This window comes from Ceratina calcarata, unplaced genomic scaffold (genome assembly GCF_001652005.2).
Source record: "Ceratina calcarata isolate Rehan_Ccalc_2016 unplaced genomic scaffold, ASM165200v1 scaffold72.2, whole genome shotgun sequence".
NCBI lineage: Eukaryota > Metazoa > Arthropoda > Insecta > Hymenoptera > Apidae > Ceratina > Ceratina calcarata.
In genome coordinates this window covers 1,279,966-1,295,376 of record NW_017178472.1, presented here as the reverse complement: position 1 = coordinate 1,295,376, position 15,411 = coordinate 1,279,966, and the positions used below count along the sequence as shown (strand labels likewise).

The 15,411-nt window shown below is 42.9% G+C and overlaps 1 protein-coding gene across 1 annotated transcript in view; it reads left to right on the top strand.

Moving 5' to 3' along the window:
* Window positions 1-269: 269 nt before the first annotated feature.
* The window catches only part of LOC108630286 (retinal homeobox protein Rx1), a 35,503-nt gene continuing 20,361 nt past the window's right edge, over window positions 270-15,411 (top strand). Inside the window, exons 1-2 of the mRNA XM_018033474.2 lie at window positions 270-1,209; window positions 14,879-15,111. Of these exons, the coding sequence (XP_017888963.1) occupies window positions 1,035-1,209; window positions 14,879-15,111 (408 nt within the window). The 5' untranslated portion in view covers window positions 270-1,034. The remainder of the gene's footprint in view (window positions 1,210-14,878; window positions 15,112-15,411) is intronic.

Here is a 15,411-nt window from a genome sequence, read left to right as displayed (position 1 = left end):
GACTCGAGTCTACCTCTTCTACCCCTGCGAATTAACCCCTCCTAGGGATCCGGCAGGGGAGAGGGTGAATCGGTTTCCAGTGGCGTTTGAGCACCACTGCCTCGCCATGTTCTCGGATCGCAGTTTCGATTGGCCGGTGATACCACGAACGACGACGTGGATTCGTGGAGCCAGGCCACGCCTCGACGCAGCGAAACCCGGACCAACCTCTTTCGAAACGCTTTGGTGCTGGTAGTTGTGTGCGGATACAACAAAGGCCACCCCGCTGCTCGACCAACCGACTAGTCCTCGTTGGCACGACGCACGCTCAACAGCTTCAACCTTTACCGGCGACAATTTTATTTCTCACTGGCCCGCCGACGAAACATCCTACAGACCGTCGAGCTCGCTTAACATCGTTGGAATCTTTTCATTTTCCCGAGATTTTAAAAAGCTGACTTTGGCTCGATCGTCCAGCAGCTTGGTTACATCGCGGGATGACCGTGGATGAGGCCATTTGGAACCGTTTGTATTGGGAACAGTTGGTCTGGAATTATTGAAGAAACAGAAGGACTTGATGTCAAGGTACTGTTAGGGAGGCCGTGTATTATGCCCTTCGAAAATTTGCTATCGAGACAGTTCAGTCTGGTAAAGTAAAAATTGAGTGTTGGAAAAACTATGAATATTAGTGTTGTGCGCCAAGGATCAATCATGAGACGTGCCTCAAACCGATTTTATCGTTGCCAGCACCGAGTGCATCTCTGTGTGAACATTATAATTCACTGAACACAGCGACAAATTTTATTCGACGCATTGTGAGCAGGTACTATTAATAAGGTGACTGTAATCCAAGTGTATTCAAGGACAGCAAAAGGAAACACAATTGCGTAATGAAGTAATCTTCAAAATGAATTTCGCAATTGGAAACACGTGTTATGGACAATCGTTTCGTATTTCGATGAGCGACTACTAGTGGATTTCTCAGAGTTTTCATCAGAAAAGGTAATTAACCTAAAGAGCAGCCTTATTAAGGATTAAGGTTCGGATTTGCGACGATGGATTCGCAGCAACTCGTCGACACAGCCTCTCAGAATAGTCAAGACATGGTCTTGCCGAAGCCAGCAAACAGTACACCAAGACACAGCATCGACGCGATCCTTGGACTGGCGAACAATAAAAGGAATCATCAGGAAATGGAGGATAACGCTCGCGACACTCAGGAAAATACAGGTAACTGTTATTTCCAGGCTCCATTCTATTTATTTTACATACTTGTAGGAATTAGAAATTTCAATTAAAACATGCACTTATACGTCTTTACGATGACAATAATTATTCAATTTCCTTTTTCCATTCTCAATAATACAATTTGTACACTATGTATCATAAAAAAGGGTTATATTTTAAATATCACGCTTAATTACAATGATTTTATAAACTGTATGTGAGGGAAAATGATTCATCGTGTTCGTTTGGGATAACGATGCTTATCAAAATTGCAATTAATTAATTTGTTGACAAAAGCCGTATCACGCAAGTGTGGCACGCTCCGTCCGTCGGACTGGTGCACGCTGCTCGACACTGATACCTCGTATGTTCCTCTCGCTACCCCAACGGCGAATCCAGGACGCTTGGATCCGAAATCCCAAAACGGCTCGAGTTACCCTCGGAGACTTATTAACAAAGCAGCTTCGATCAATCATTTCATCCAATTACTGGCCTCGCTATTATTTCCCGGTCGGAAAGAGAATTTAATTTAATTGTGTGCGCGGCAACGTGGAGCGTCGACCGCGGTATCTTGGCTTTTAATAAGTTCTCACGATATCTGCGTCTCTTGGATGAAATTAAGAATTGTTATATCTCAATTAATTGAGCTAAATAATTAATTGCTAAGATAACGGGATTGCTCTACTCATTATGTGGGATTCGTTTGAATTCCTTCGGCGGCTGTTTGGAGCGATTAAAGGGTTACGCAGTGTACAATAGAATTTAGTTGTTTCGGTGCATCCGCAGTCCGCCGCGATTAGCGGAACAAATAAATTGCTATCCCGCATGCGCGACAATATTGTTCCGATCGGACCAATTAATGGTACGCTAGTTAAGCAAATCGAGATGACGCGGCCGATAATTTTATCCTGAAAGCCTTAATGCGTCTTGCTCGCGACACCAATTACTGAAATGCATCAACGCCAATACATTTAACCTGTTTTGCTGACGTTAGAAAATAAGAAACAATTCCATTACGATGAAATTGTTGAAAACAATTTCACTAATTTCTACATAACTTCAGAGACATTCGTTCTATTAATATTTGTTCATATAATTCATCAGTCTCCTCCTTACGTAAGTGACGCAACAGTAAAATTAAGACTTCTTTGCTATGTTTGCTGTATGTTAAAATCCAATAATGCTATCAAGTAGTACATATAGTAGCAAACAGATAACCTATTCATAATCATTGCACTTCACCCGCTTCAATCGCCAGAGAGAATAATCGCAACAAACTTTTACAAACTTATATCAGAGCTCGTTACGTTAACCGTCCGTCATGAATATTTAATGTTTTCAATTATCTTCTTTAATATTCGTTTACTCGTACTTCAGATATTAATCAAATATTTCGTAATCCGTTTAGTATTCATCACACGAAGTATTCATCGACTTACCGTCCGATTTGATCATCATCATTTCTTCAATCTCATCTGTTCGGGCACAACGAACCCGAAAAATTACCGCTGTGTCAATTTATGCTATTACTTCGCCCCGAGATTCGAACGTCGGTGACATTATACGGTTACCGTGGCCGCGCGGAGCGGCGGCGTCCACGGCGGATGCGGCAGTCCACGTTATCGTATAATTGAAAAATCGTTAGTATCGCGACGATCTGGCTCGTGTGCGGCGGTGGTGGCACGGTGCTATGCACGCGGCTAATTAGTCGTCGAGGGGGTCGAAGTGAACACGAGCCGGCAGCGGCCGTTGGTCTATCGGGCAACCAGCCCGAACGTATACTCGATAATTTCAATTTCGAGTACCAGCCGTCGAGTCGCATCGGTCTCTTCATCGTTTGTCGTTCTCGTTAAAACCTGGCTCTGGCCACCGACTGTCGTTTACGATGTCACTCCGTTCACCCTGTATCGAAGTTCCACGCGGTCGCTATCGACGCAACACTCACGCCGCGGAGGATAAAAATCGACAAAACAATTTCGTACGCCGCTATTTTTCCCCGTCGAAATCGAAAGCCGCCGTTAACGAAAACGTAACGCGCGGATCGAGGAGGAGACCGGGAGGAGTGTAGGAGGAGAGAAAGAGATAGTACCAATCGATTGATACACGGGGGTTCACCACGGGAATCGGCAACCATTTCGACGAGGGGAATTAACATGGTCCCGTCCTCTTCCGGTGTTCTTGGTCCTCTGTTTGTCGTATTGCTAAGCTCCGTGTAATCTCGTTGCCCGCTGGATTACGGTAATCGATAACCTGAAACGCTTTTGCATAATGTACTTGTCGTTTGTCACCGTCGATAGGTAGATGCGTCTCGTTTAGCGGTAACGTAGTACAAGATCGGCTGCGTCAGAAGGAACGAACGGCAGCGAGAGAAGAAAGAACGCGATCGTTGATGACTTTCTGATTTATTTGGTTACGGTTTGACCCTTCATTCTTTTTGCATCGATTAATGCGCCCCGATAGAGTGGTCGTTTGAACGTCCATCAGGCGCTGGCGCTTGGTAGCAATTAAGTAGCCCTCGATTTATCTTTATTTGATTGTGTTCAGTTTGATCGGTGATACGGGCGCGAAGATAACGAGGCAACGTCGTTGAATTTTTAATTAGTTTAGAATTTAATAGCTGATTACAACTTTGTGGGACTTGCTTAACATAGAAATGTTTGTCATTATACAAGCAGAGTTTGTTTTGCAAGAGTTATCAGGAAATGGTCGAGTCGCTTGGATCTTTTAGACCTCATATCAATACACGCATGACATAATATCGCGGAAATTAGAAAGCGGGGAAATCGAGGGGAGATGATTCTTCGGTAGAGAGCATCAAACGAGGAAGGAAGAAAAGCGAGGAGAATGAACGGAGGCTGATTGCCGGAGACCAGAGTCGTGTCCTGCTAATCGAATTATCATTAATGATGATGCCGTACGCGAGAAGGAAGAAAAAGTAAAAGACAAGCTCGGCCTCCGCTAATAAGTACGATGGCGGTTAGGTAGGAGAACGAGGAGAGAGAGCCGAAAAAAGGAGATAGATGGAAGCGGCTTTAAGTCAGTCGCTTCTTAAAAGCAGAATTGACGTGTCTACTAATGGATCGCGCCTGCCCCATCTACTTTCTTCTCCAACCTCTTTTTCGTCGTTTTCTTCTTCTACTTTATCCGCATCTTCTTCTTCTTCTTCTTCCTTCTGCTCCTTCATCTGCATTCACTATCATCGGTGAAGCTGCTTTCGTAATTTTAAAATGGATCTGTTATCCTCGTTGAAAGGTTTTTGCGCAAGCAGATTTGAAATGTTCTTGAAAGTGAAAGGCTCTGTGTTTTTAACTTATTGATCAGCAATTTTTCATAAAAACTTGATTTAATTGAATTCTGAAACACTAATATCAATGTCTCTGATAATCACGTCGGATATTTGAAATAGCATGGCTATGATTTTTCATACCTCTTTCATTATCACGACTGTCATTCAAACAAAACTGCATAATGCGATCATCCGGGAAAAAGGTAGAACGAGAAAACGTTAAACGGTTTTGCTCGCATTCTCATATGACGCGACATTCAGTTTGTGCCTGTCGCCCGTTTTAATTTCTATCGGTCGTGCGTTTAATGAAACGGAGCTCTCTCGCGGCGCACGGGATCGATCCATCCGGCGCGTACAGAACGATCGTTAATATTTTCAATTAAAGAAGAGATTAATCATCCGTTGCTGGTCGTTTTTACCTCCTTCCGATCCGGCCGAGATCATCGATTATTCATTTCGTTCCGAACGCGCGACGTCGTTAATGCTCGAAATTACAGTCTAGTTAGGCAGATTGATAAGCTTCCCACGTGAGGATATAATTCGAAACAACACGTCGTCGAGATAAATCGGTTCGATAGGTGAATTAAGGTAGGTGGGGAGTAAGAAAAAGGAGGAATAAAAAGAGGAAACGGCAACAGGACTGAAGAAGAAAAAAGGAGAAACGACCGCGGGAGGAGCGTTAAGTGTGGCGCAATCAATCTTACCTTGTACGCGCGCCGGAAGATTAATGCACTTTCAAATTTCATTAATTCTTCGCTGCATAATGAGCCGCGGGGCGCTCGAACGAATAACTTTCCTTAACGCCGCGATAATGCCGTCGAGACCCCGCAACGTAATTGCATCAATTCCTTGGTAATTCGCACAATTATCCTTTCTGATTTTCCGGCACCGGCATCGTGATAGCTAACTGCTCGAGAGCACGCTCCCAATTAATCACGCACGGCCTCCGCGTATCTCTCCGTAGTAATTAAACTGTGTCGTTGCTACGATTCGGGACATTTAATCGAGTGTCTTCCGCGGGCGATCCGCCGAGACGAGCCGACCGAGGAGAACCGTCGGATCTCCAGCTCCCGTATTTCTATTTCTGCCGCGAGATCGATATTACCGCGGCGACGACGTCGCCGGCAGCTCTATTGCGTATTAATTACTTGGCAGTTTCTCGGGACCGTTGCTAAATGTTAAAAGTTACACGCGAACGGTGTAATTAAGACGCCCGAGCGTCCCTGAGAGATCGTTCTTAAGTACCGGGTACATCCACTTTCAATTACACGCTCGAGAACGACGCGGGTTCAATTAAGAACGATCATCGCGTTTTCTTACTGGATGGTAGCACTTACCCGCCGCGGCGACGACAGTCGGCCTGCCTCAAAGGAGCAGTAAAATCGAAGGTGAACCGTGGACTTTCACCGCGAGAAGATCGTTCCGATAAGCAGCTGCACGGATTCAATCCCGGGCCTGATGCGCTTCAAAATAGCGCGTAACATCGCCGCGATTCATCCAAAACGTGTAATCGATGGTTTCGAGAACGTTGGTTACCACTCCTCTACGCTTCACTGTATCGGCTGATCAACACTTTTATTTTAAAGGAAACTGCAAATTATAATCAGACCTGGTAATAACTGGATAAGGAGAGAATGATCATGCAACGAGTGTAGATAGCAAAGGATCGAAATCATCGTGTCGAGTTATGATTTTCATGTCGAGTTAAAACTGCACAAATTAATACAATCCTCTCATCCTATTATAAATATTAACTTTGCCTAACTGTATAAGTTTATTTAGAATCAATATTCGACTCAGCGTTTCCAAGAATTGAAGTAAGTAAGGATCAACAATTACGATATTTTTGATAATAAGAAAAATACACGATCGAGGGGCAAAAGTGAGTAAAAAGCAGGGGACGGACGATTAATAGGGAGAAAATATTCCCATTGAACGGAACGACGGAATTAAAGCGGTCTGGATAGAGGTAACGGCGTCGCGGCGTTCTGGGACGCCGCAGGTAAAAGTGCTTTGTTAGAGGGAGTAATTTCGATCGCGTGACAACGGCAATATAGCCGGGGGAAGGAGGCACGGGCAATTACGTGTAATTCCATACCCATTTGTTGCCGGGATAGCTCGTTTTTCGACTACTTCTCGAGTCTCACCAACGGCGATCGGTTCAAATCAACGAAGAACTCGAAACATCGATTTTACCTTGCTCGATTTCATCGTGCTCCTAATATTAATTCGTTCGTTTAACGATACATACCAAATTAGGAATATTGATTTTAAGGTCGATTTATGCATAATGTCATGCTTCCTTCGTTCCATGTCCGAGCATTAATGCATTAATATTCATATACAACCTGGAACGAACCATACCCAGTTTAAAATCAGGCATAGGAACATGAAGAACAAAATGCTTCTTCTATCGAAAATTTAGTTAATTACAATTCTTTTTAATAAAGAGGAAGAAATGCAAAGGAAAAAAAGATGATCTTGTATAGTATGTATATCCTTTGTGGAAAACTATAATATTGTACATGGCGACGTTTTCTCGATCTCTAATCATATTTTGATTAGAGTGCATTGATTCGCACTTTTACTTCACTTCAAACGACTCTGTAATTTCGCTCATCAATTCCACTCGGAACTATCCGAATCGAAGATCGCAGTGAACTTTTCCGCGACAGCAAACGACTCGACCCCATCGGTTGAAATCCTATCGATTCCTCCCACAGGGAGGGAATCACAGAATCGCGTCTCCATCCGATTTCCGCGAAATTGTCTTCTTTTTCCGGCGGTGTTCGTCGATCTCGTTCGGCACAGAGACGGACGGAGAAGACAGAGGACGCGGCGATCTGGGGGAACGCGAGCGAGCAAGAGACGCAGCAATTTAACCGAATTACCGTTGGATCAAAGCTTGCGAGTGGTAATTGGCGCACAGGTGTCGTCGATCAATCGTACACCGGCCGTCAGGAAAGCTATTTCGCTCGGATACCGAAACGTGCCGACAAGTGATCGATAGGACGAGCCAGAGACGGGCTAGACGAATCCAATGAGACACATCATCGAGCGACGATACAGAGACAGAAAGGGTTGATAGGAGGGGGCGAACCGAGAGGGTTGGCGGAAGCGTAGGAAGCGGAGACGCTCGTCGCAGGATATACCTGTGATTCGTGCGCCGATTAGAAACGACTACCAATGCTTCGCGCGTGAATGGAAACGTACGTGTAATTTACATTATTTACAAACTTATCACGAACTCGTAAAATATTTTGCCTAATTTATGTGAAAATTACGAACAAGATTCGATCGTAATTACTGGTTAAAAGTAACCTTGTGGTAAGTTAGTAAAGTAATTTCCTGGTATACGTATTACACGGATATTAAATAAATGTTGCAAAAGGATTTTTATGCGAAGAATTTGAAACATCAGAGATATGAAAATTCAAGAGTTTCACTGTTCTTGTTTCGGATTATGAATATTTTTGAGTGATTAGCACGCAATCAGTTGCAATTATCTCCTTCTTAAAATATAATACTTAGCTAGCACGTAGGGCTGCCCCGGTCAGGTCGACTCGTTTAGAAACACGCGTTCATACGCGAGAATTCGTATTCGTGCCCGCGGCACGACGTCGATGGAGAGATTGTAATAAGCCTCGCATGCTCGGGAACAATTAAATTATTAGTAGGTACATTGTGCACGACGGGGTGTTTTATTGCGTGGCGCGCTCTCGTTCCGGCCTGCTTTTCGCAAGCTTGCGACAATCGTCGAACATTCACTTCCATCCACGCGGAGACATGTACAGAAATATGCAATTAAAAAACAGTCCCTTAGAAATTAAAAGTAATGCTTATACAAATTTTAAATTGAAAAATTTTAATTACCCTTTTAAAGAAATATCTAAATCACTAGAAGAATAGTAACTCTTTTATTGATTAAGTGAATTCGATAAAATCTTTGTAATTTTTTTTAAGCATGTATGTTCATGGATGAATGCTGACACATACGTGCACACACACAAAACGACGAATAATTAAATTCTTGAGTAAATTATATAATAACAAATAAAGAGCGCTAGTCACGATGATTACTATTATAATGAAGGCAATTTGCCTTGGTCAATATATCAATCCACTCACGAATGAAGGTAAGCAGAGATTTCTATAAACTACGCGCCAATCATCACATTTATAAAATTCAATATGCAGAAATGGCTTATGCGAACAAAGGAAACATGAACCTCGGACAAACTTATAGTGTTAATTATTTTTTCCTGTGAACCATGAGTTGATGACATCACTGTAATAGTACACGCTACCAAAATTAATTATCGTTTCATAATGTTACAATCACCAGTGAATTATCTACTTAGTAAATTTGCAATGCTGTCAGATCGTATTTCTAAAGAGCCGTCAATTAGTCGCGTAATAAGTTAATTTAAATGAACTAAGAAAATTGATTAAGACGTACAGTAACACACTATAGATAAACAATCTTTCTTTACAATTTCTTGAATTTGAATCGAGTAACACTGGATCTATTTTAACCTTCGAAGGATTATGAAAATCGAAACCAGTCGGGACTTCAATGACGCGATTTCGCGGCGCGAACGTTTAATTAGGCTTAGCACACGAAGCAACGGCGTGCCACGCCGCCGCGTCGCGTTGATTCAATTAAACAATTTCTAACTTCGGTATCGTTTCAATTAACGCGCCTCGAGATGATTATGCGCCAGTACGTTGACCCGTTTAGATGGAAATTTTATCCCGGCTGCAAGAACTTGATGACAGCTTAAGAGCCTTTCGCTTAAGACACGCTCCGTGCGCGTTCACCTCGCCGGCCGTCCCGTTCCCTCTTTCCCGTTACGTCGTTCACCACCACGCTTTGACAATTTAATAATTCGATACCGGTACGCGAATAATCGACAAACCCGATACTCTCCTCTCGCCAATCGAGAGGATTGAGAGATCACGTTCTCAGCGCGTTTCTCCTTTCCGCTTTCCCTTGCGCGCGTGTAACAAAATTCATCGTTCACCAGCTATGAAAGCATCGACAACAGCCTATGGAAAAATGATTATCCGATCAAGCTTGACTTGTACTCGAACAACGGTTCACTCACATAACCAAGTTTCGCAAAACTACAAGATAAATTGCAGCTCGATATGGCTTAACAAGTTGGTTTTAGTAATTAGGAAACGTGTCACTTTTCATGTACATGACAAAAATTATTAGATTGGTCCATATAAAATATCGTTCTGTAAAGTCATCTACATGACATTGATACATCATACATCTCATTGATACATCATACATCTCATTGATATACTTCAAACTATTCCATCTTCAATTTCAGTTTAATAATGTATGCTGACGATGAGACAAAATAGGATAGATGTCTGTTAGTTGAAAAGTGGAAATAAATCTGAGATGATCCGACGTAATTATAATAACTTCTAACTGAATGTTGGTTTGGTACCAATGTATTTTTTCTGGTATACTTATAATCGCGAGGATACCAAAGAATGAGTGTAAGTCTATGGGAGATGTGGACGATTTTCGTGGATCGATAATGTGCGTCGGATTAAAGTGCGCGACAGGTGACAGTGGCTTTTACGAAGAAATTTCCGTCGAAACTTTGTGCCGCGCAAAGTGGCCATTGCGTTTCGTTCCGGAGATAAAAACCGTGACGAGGAGCCAAGGTAGAGAACGAACAGAAGAAGCCTAGGAGTATACGGGAGAAAATAAAGATCAGAGGAGAACGAGCGAGAGAGGAGAGGCAGAGACCAGTGACGGTCCACGAGAAGACAAATTCTGTAATCCTCTTTGGTCGGCGAGCTAAGCCCTCTGTGTGACGGCATACCGTCTTCTTTCTCTTATTTCCTCCTCTCGGTTTTGCTTCTCTCCTTGTCTACCGCCCCTGTCCTCCCACGCCGATCAAGGAAATTAGATTTCGAATCGACAGCCGTGCTTAAGTATAAACGACGAAGCGACATCGAACAACGCTGAACCGAGAGGAAACAGGAATTCACGACAGATAAGGAGGCGGGATCGTATTTTACGACACGGAAAGGAGTACCGCGACCCCGTCCCGGGATCGTTCGCTCAGTTTTTATTCCATCTCGGAAAATTGCCAGGCGATAAGTAATATTTAATTACCTGAACCAGAAACAGAAATTGAAGAAGCGAAGAGTGAGAAAGAAAAACAGATATTTTTTTGTGGTCCATTTGAATTTTGCGAATCGTCTATTTTCCTTCTGGTTCTCGCGCGAATCGAAATTCTTTTTCTGTCAAGCTGCCACGACAGTTTTGTTAATCCGCACGTCAATCGCGCATCAAATTCCTGGCCATGATTCCCGCCGCTTGCGGGGAATGAAATTCGTTTTGCGCGCAAGCTGAAAGGCTGAAACCAGATAACGAATCGAACTAAAGCGATTGATGAATAGTCGTGTCTTCGCGAGACAAACAGAAACCGATGACTTCGTATTCAACGAAGCCAATCGGATTTCGTCGAAACCGGTCGCTTCGTCGCTTTGAAATTTTTATCCAAACAATCTGAATGGAAGTTCGATTCGATGAGTTAATTGTATAATTGAAACGCGGGTAATCTCGGGTTAAAAAAGAAGCGACGCGACGTCGCGTTGGTATTCCAAGTTCGTGGGAGAAACAAGATCGTATCGCATCGGTGAAGCGGTCCTAGTCCATTCCAGCTACTTAAGAGATTGACACGGGAAGATAGTATAATGGACAGAGCGGTCGAGGAATCGTGGCCTCCTCCTGAATCGGGCACCGTCTCTAATGGGCCAACACTGATCGTTGATAAATTTCAGAAACGCCACGGGCCACCCTTCGATTCTTCTACCGGGACTTGGGCCCCATAGAATCGATTAAGCGAGATAATAAAGTCGTGTTAATGTATTTGTCCGCACTGTTACAGATACCGATCCCAACACTAGTACGAATATTCTTTTCACTAATAAATATAATTCCGTAGACGATTACAAAGGCTCTGATAGATGTTTTCTTATACAAAAGATAATTAATCATTCCAACAATAGGATTTATCAAGATTCATCCTTCGGAGTAGGTATAACATTGTTTTCAAGGTTTAAAACCGTATTTATGCAAGTCTACAAAAGTTCGAGCTATTCAGTATAGATACATATAAGAATGTCGGGTGTTTCGGTTCTTGATATAACGGCACAACACTGGGTAAAGACGATAATCTGCACCTGCACCTCATAGAATTTAATCACAATGATTGCTCTGTCCGACCGAAATCAATTATTACGCAGATGTATACGTACAAACACCGTCCAGTTATGGGAATGTTCTCCACACATCTATACAAATCTTCCCACTTTTGGATGCATGTAATGTATCCATGTCAATTTCTTCCTACTATCACCTGCTGGAACATTCGACTTTTCTCCACTATTACAGAAAAACTTATAGAATTCGGGTAATTTGATCCTTAATATAACATTTTAGAAGTAACTGGAAAATTTATAAACAGAAGGTACGAAAAGATTAATATCGTTGCTAGAAGCCCATTACAATTTAAAATCAAAACTGTAATCAAATTCCAACGAACCGTAACTCTAAAAGCGTCCACCCCTTAGTGGGACGTCAGCGCGTAACCTCTATCTTCTGAAACTGGTATCCCTTTTCATCGCCGTTCGCCAGCGTATAACGGGTCGCAAGCTAAAACAGAAGTCCGTAGCCCGTGGGTTTGGATGGTTCATAGTTGGAGAAGCCCTGAGGAAGAAGGGTGCGCTCTGTCTAGTAGCATGAACGGTGGAAAGGAGAAGAGGACGAAGGCAGAGGGGGCACGAAGCGAAGGAGGACGATGGTGTTGGCACTCTCGGGGGCCATTATTGATTGTTGTTGATAATTAGCCGGTACAGGCGCGTCAATCACGAGGCAAGGCGAGGTTATTAGGCTGTTGGTTAGCACCGGTCCGATGGCACACGTACACGCGCGCGGGTACACACGCCGAGCAGTCACGCAGGATACGGGTGCACACGTTGTACAGGTGTCCGCGCGCGCGCGCCCGTATGTGTGCCTGCATACATTACTGTGTAGCTGCGTGTGTACGCACCGCCATTGAGCCACCCGATTACCCCCCACAATTCGATCTAATGCGCTACGCTGCGATGCGAGAGGAGGTTAATTATGCAGTTAATGAGAGATTGAATATATGTGTATACCGTATAGGGTGTCGGGATGGACGAGGCCGGCAAAAAGAGAATCATTTGGAGCCCGGTACCACGATACCCGATTGTTGAATTTGGTTTATGGTCGAAGAACGCCGGAAAACGGTACTCCATTCTCTTCCCGTTTTAAATTAATCGCGTTAGAGAACGTTCCGAGGCGTGGTTAAACGCGGGAAGCGCCCAGAGCAGCCGAGAAAACTCGGGTGCTTTTTGATTGCCACGAAATTGATATGAAATACCGCCCGTTCGCGTTTGTTCGTGGACAAACTGATATAAATATGCATACGAAACGACGGATTTTCATCATCCTGTACTCTACACAGTGCGGAATAGAAGGGCGGTGGTCCATGCGAAAATGTCTATTCGCCACGATGACCGCGAGAACATTCGTTATCTATCGGTGTTGTGGTACCTTCCGTAGAATCAATTTCTTCTTTCATAACGGCCTTCACGTGGCTCAGATATTATACGTATAATAAAGATGGGTAATGCGGAAAATGACTACAATTTGCAGCGAAAAGGAGCATATTATAAGTAACATTTTATCATAAGTGCTGGTTAGCGTAGTTACCTACGTGCTATAAACTTGTTTAATGACAACAAAATTTCGCGTACTACTTGACTAACATTGTAACTTGCTCTCATTAAAGAATTCTTCTAGCTTTGCAATTCAATTTTTCTATATAAAATCAGCGTTCATAACGACCTGACGAGTATCAAATTTAAAAAAATTTTAAAACGAGCGGCATTTGTAACTGACGTTTACTACCAGTCGCCAAAGGACTTACGCATTGCGCGCAAAACGACGAAAAATTCGCTTTTTGCAGCTGGTCCCTCAATTTCCGCTACACCGAACGTCATGCCAGGCAAATTGCGTCGAGGCGTTGATTTCTACGATAAATTGCCGGATTGAGCGTCATGGAATTTATTGACCAACGCGATATATCGTGTGCCGATGTTGAACGACTCTTTTGAGTATGAAGATTATTCGATAATCATTTATTAATTATACCATAAAAAAATACTGTGATGAGATCTGTCTTCTTCTTGCCTTAAACATAAACTCTACTACAAAGTGTAAATGTCTTTTAATAAGGGCTGCTATCGCGATAGTTGAATTTTAATTTTTATTGTAGTGTCTATATCTAGCTGCTACTTTACAGGACGATAGATAAGCCTCGCCATCTTAGCATAGCTTGTAAATGCAATCTGAATTATAATCTTCGATCTTCCAGACAGTACGTAGATACACACGAGAGTCGATTCGAGGGCGATATATTTCTATGCTTTATGCGATCCTCCTGAAAATCTCGTTTCAATCGTTGAATTTCTAAACAGCGATTTTGTTCAATAAGAAAACTACTTGTTTCGTTTGATTGTTCCAATGCCCCATTAATATTTGATTGCTAACGTATTTTTGATCTCGTGCTCGAAATTATTCATTTGGCAAACTCATTACGAGCTGGTAAATGTTGAAACGGATAATTAATTGCCGAGTAAGATTCGGTAAAATTCGGCTGCAATTTGTCGTGCGATTGTGTTCGATTCGTTATTACAGATATTGAAAATCGCGACGATGCTCGGAATAATTACAAATATCCGTGTGAATCGATAATGGCCGATAGTCCGGGTCCGGTCACGGCATGTAGCGTTCAAATTAAATACTACACCAGCCTCTTTGCGAACCGATCGGTTCACGCGACATCGCTACAAATTGAAGCTTTTACGTGTATCGTAATAAAAACGTGATGTGCTATTAAATCGATGGAAAGCGCGTCGAGGAAACGATACAAGCTTTTCGTTTCGTAGCTTGAATGATTCAGCTAACTTAACTTAGCTTAACACTTCGCTCAAACTTAATATAAGTGATTTATTCAAAAATAAATCCCAATTGTAGATTATCCTTTAACTAAATTGCAAATAATAATATAAAACTGAATTCGTTTCTTAACGTCCAAAGTAAAAAAGGGGATATCGATAAAAATTGATTCGCGGAGAATCGCGAATTAAAAGTTGCACGCGAACGCGAGAAGTGATGAGCAGTCGCAACACTTGTAATGGCTGGCATTATACGAGCATAATAGAGGTAATAGCCGAGACCGGGATAAATCGATCACCATTACCGTACCTATTAACCGTAACGACCGTTTCCGAGGAGACCTGACCACTCCCGTGGGTTTCCAGGTGAGAACAGCTGCAACTCCACCGGCGGCGGCAGCGACGAGGAACTCGGCGCAGGCTGCGGGGACGATTTGAACGGGAACGGCGGCAAGAAGAAGCATCGTCGGAACAGGACGACCTTCACCACCTACCAGCTGCACGAGCTCGAGAGGGCATTCGAGAAGTCTCATTATCCGGACGTATACTCCAGAGAGGAACTCGCTATGAAAGTCAATCTTCCGGAAGTGCGTGTCCAGGTAAGTCGTTGCAACTCGGTACTCTCTCAAGTCGTCGATATTCTTAGTGTGCAGTTTTCGATAGATTTGTGCAAAAGTGAGTCGTTCGTATCTGAGCTAAACCTACTTCCGGAATATTACTTTGTTTATATACATTTATTCTTTCTGAAATATTTGAATTTATAGAGTAGATGACCGAATGAACCTTTTCTACTTTTCCCAGTTTTTCTTTTGTAATCTAAACGCACAGAAAAGATGTCGAACAGACGATTTACCTTGACACAATTAGAGTACTGAAAGTCCGTTTAGACAGTAAGCGTT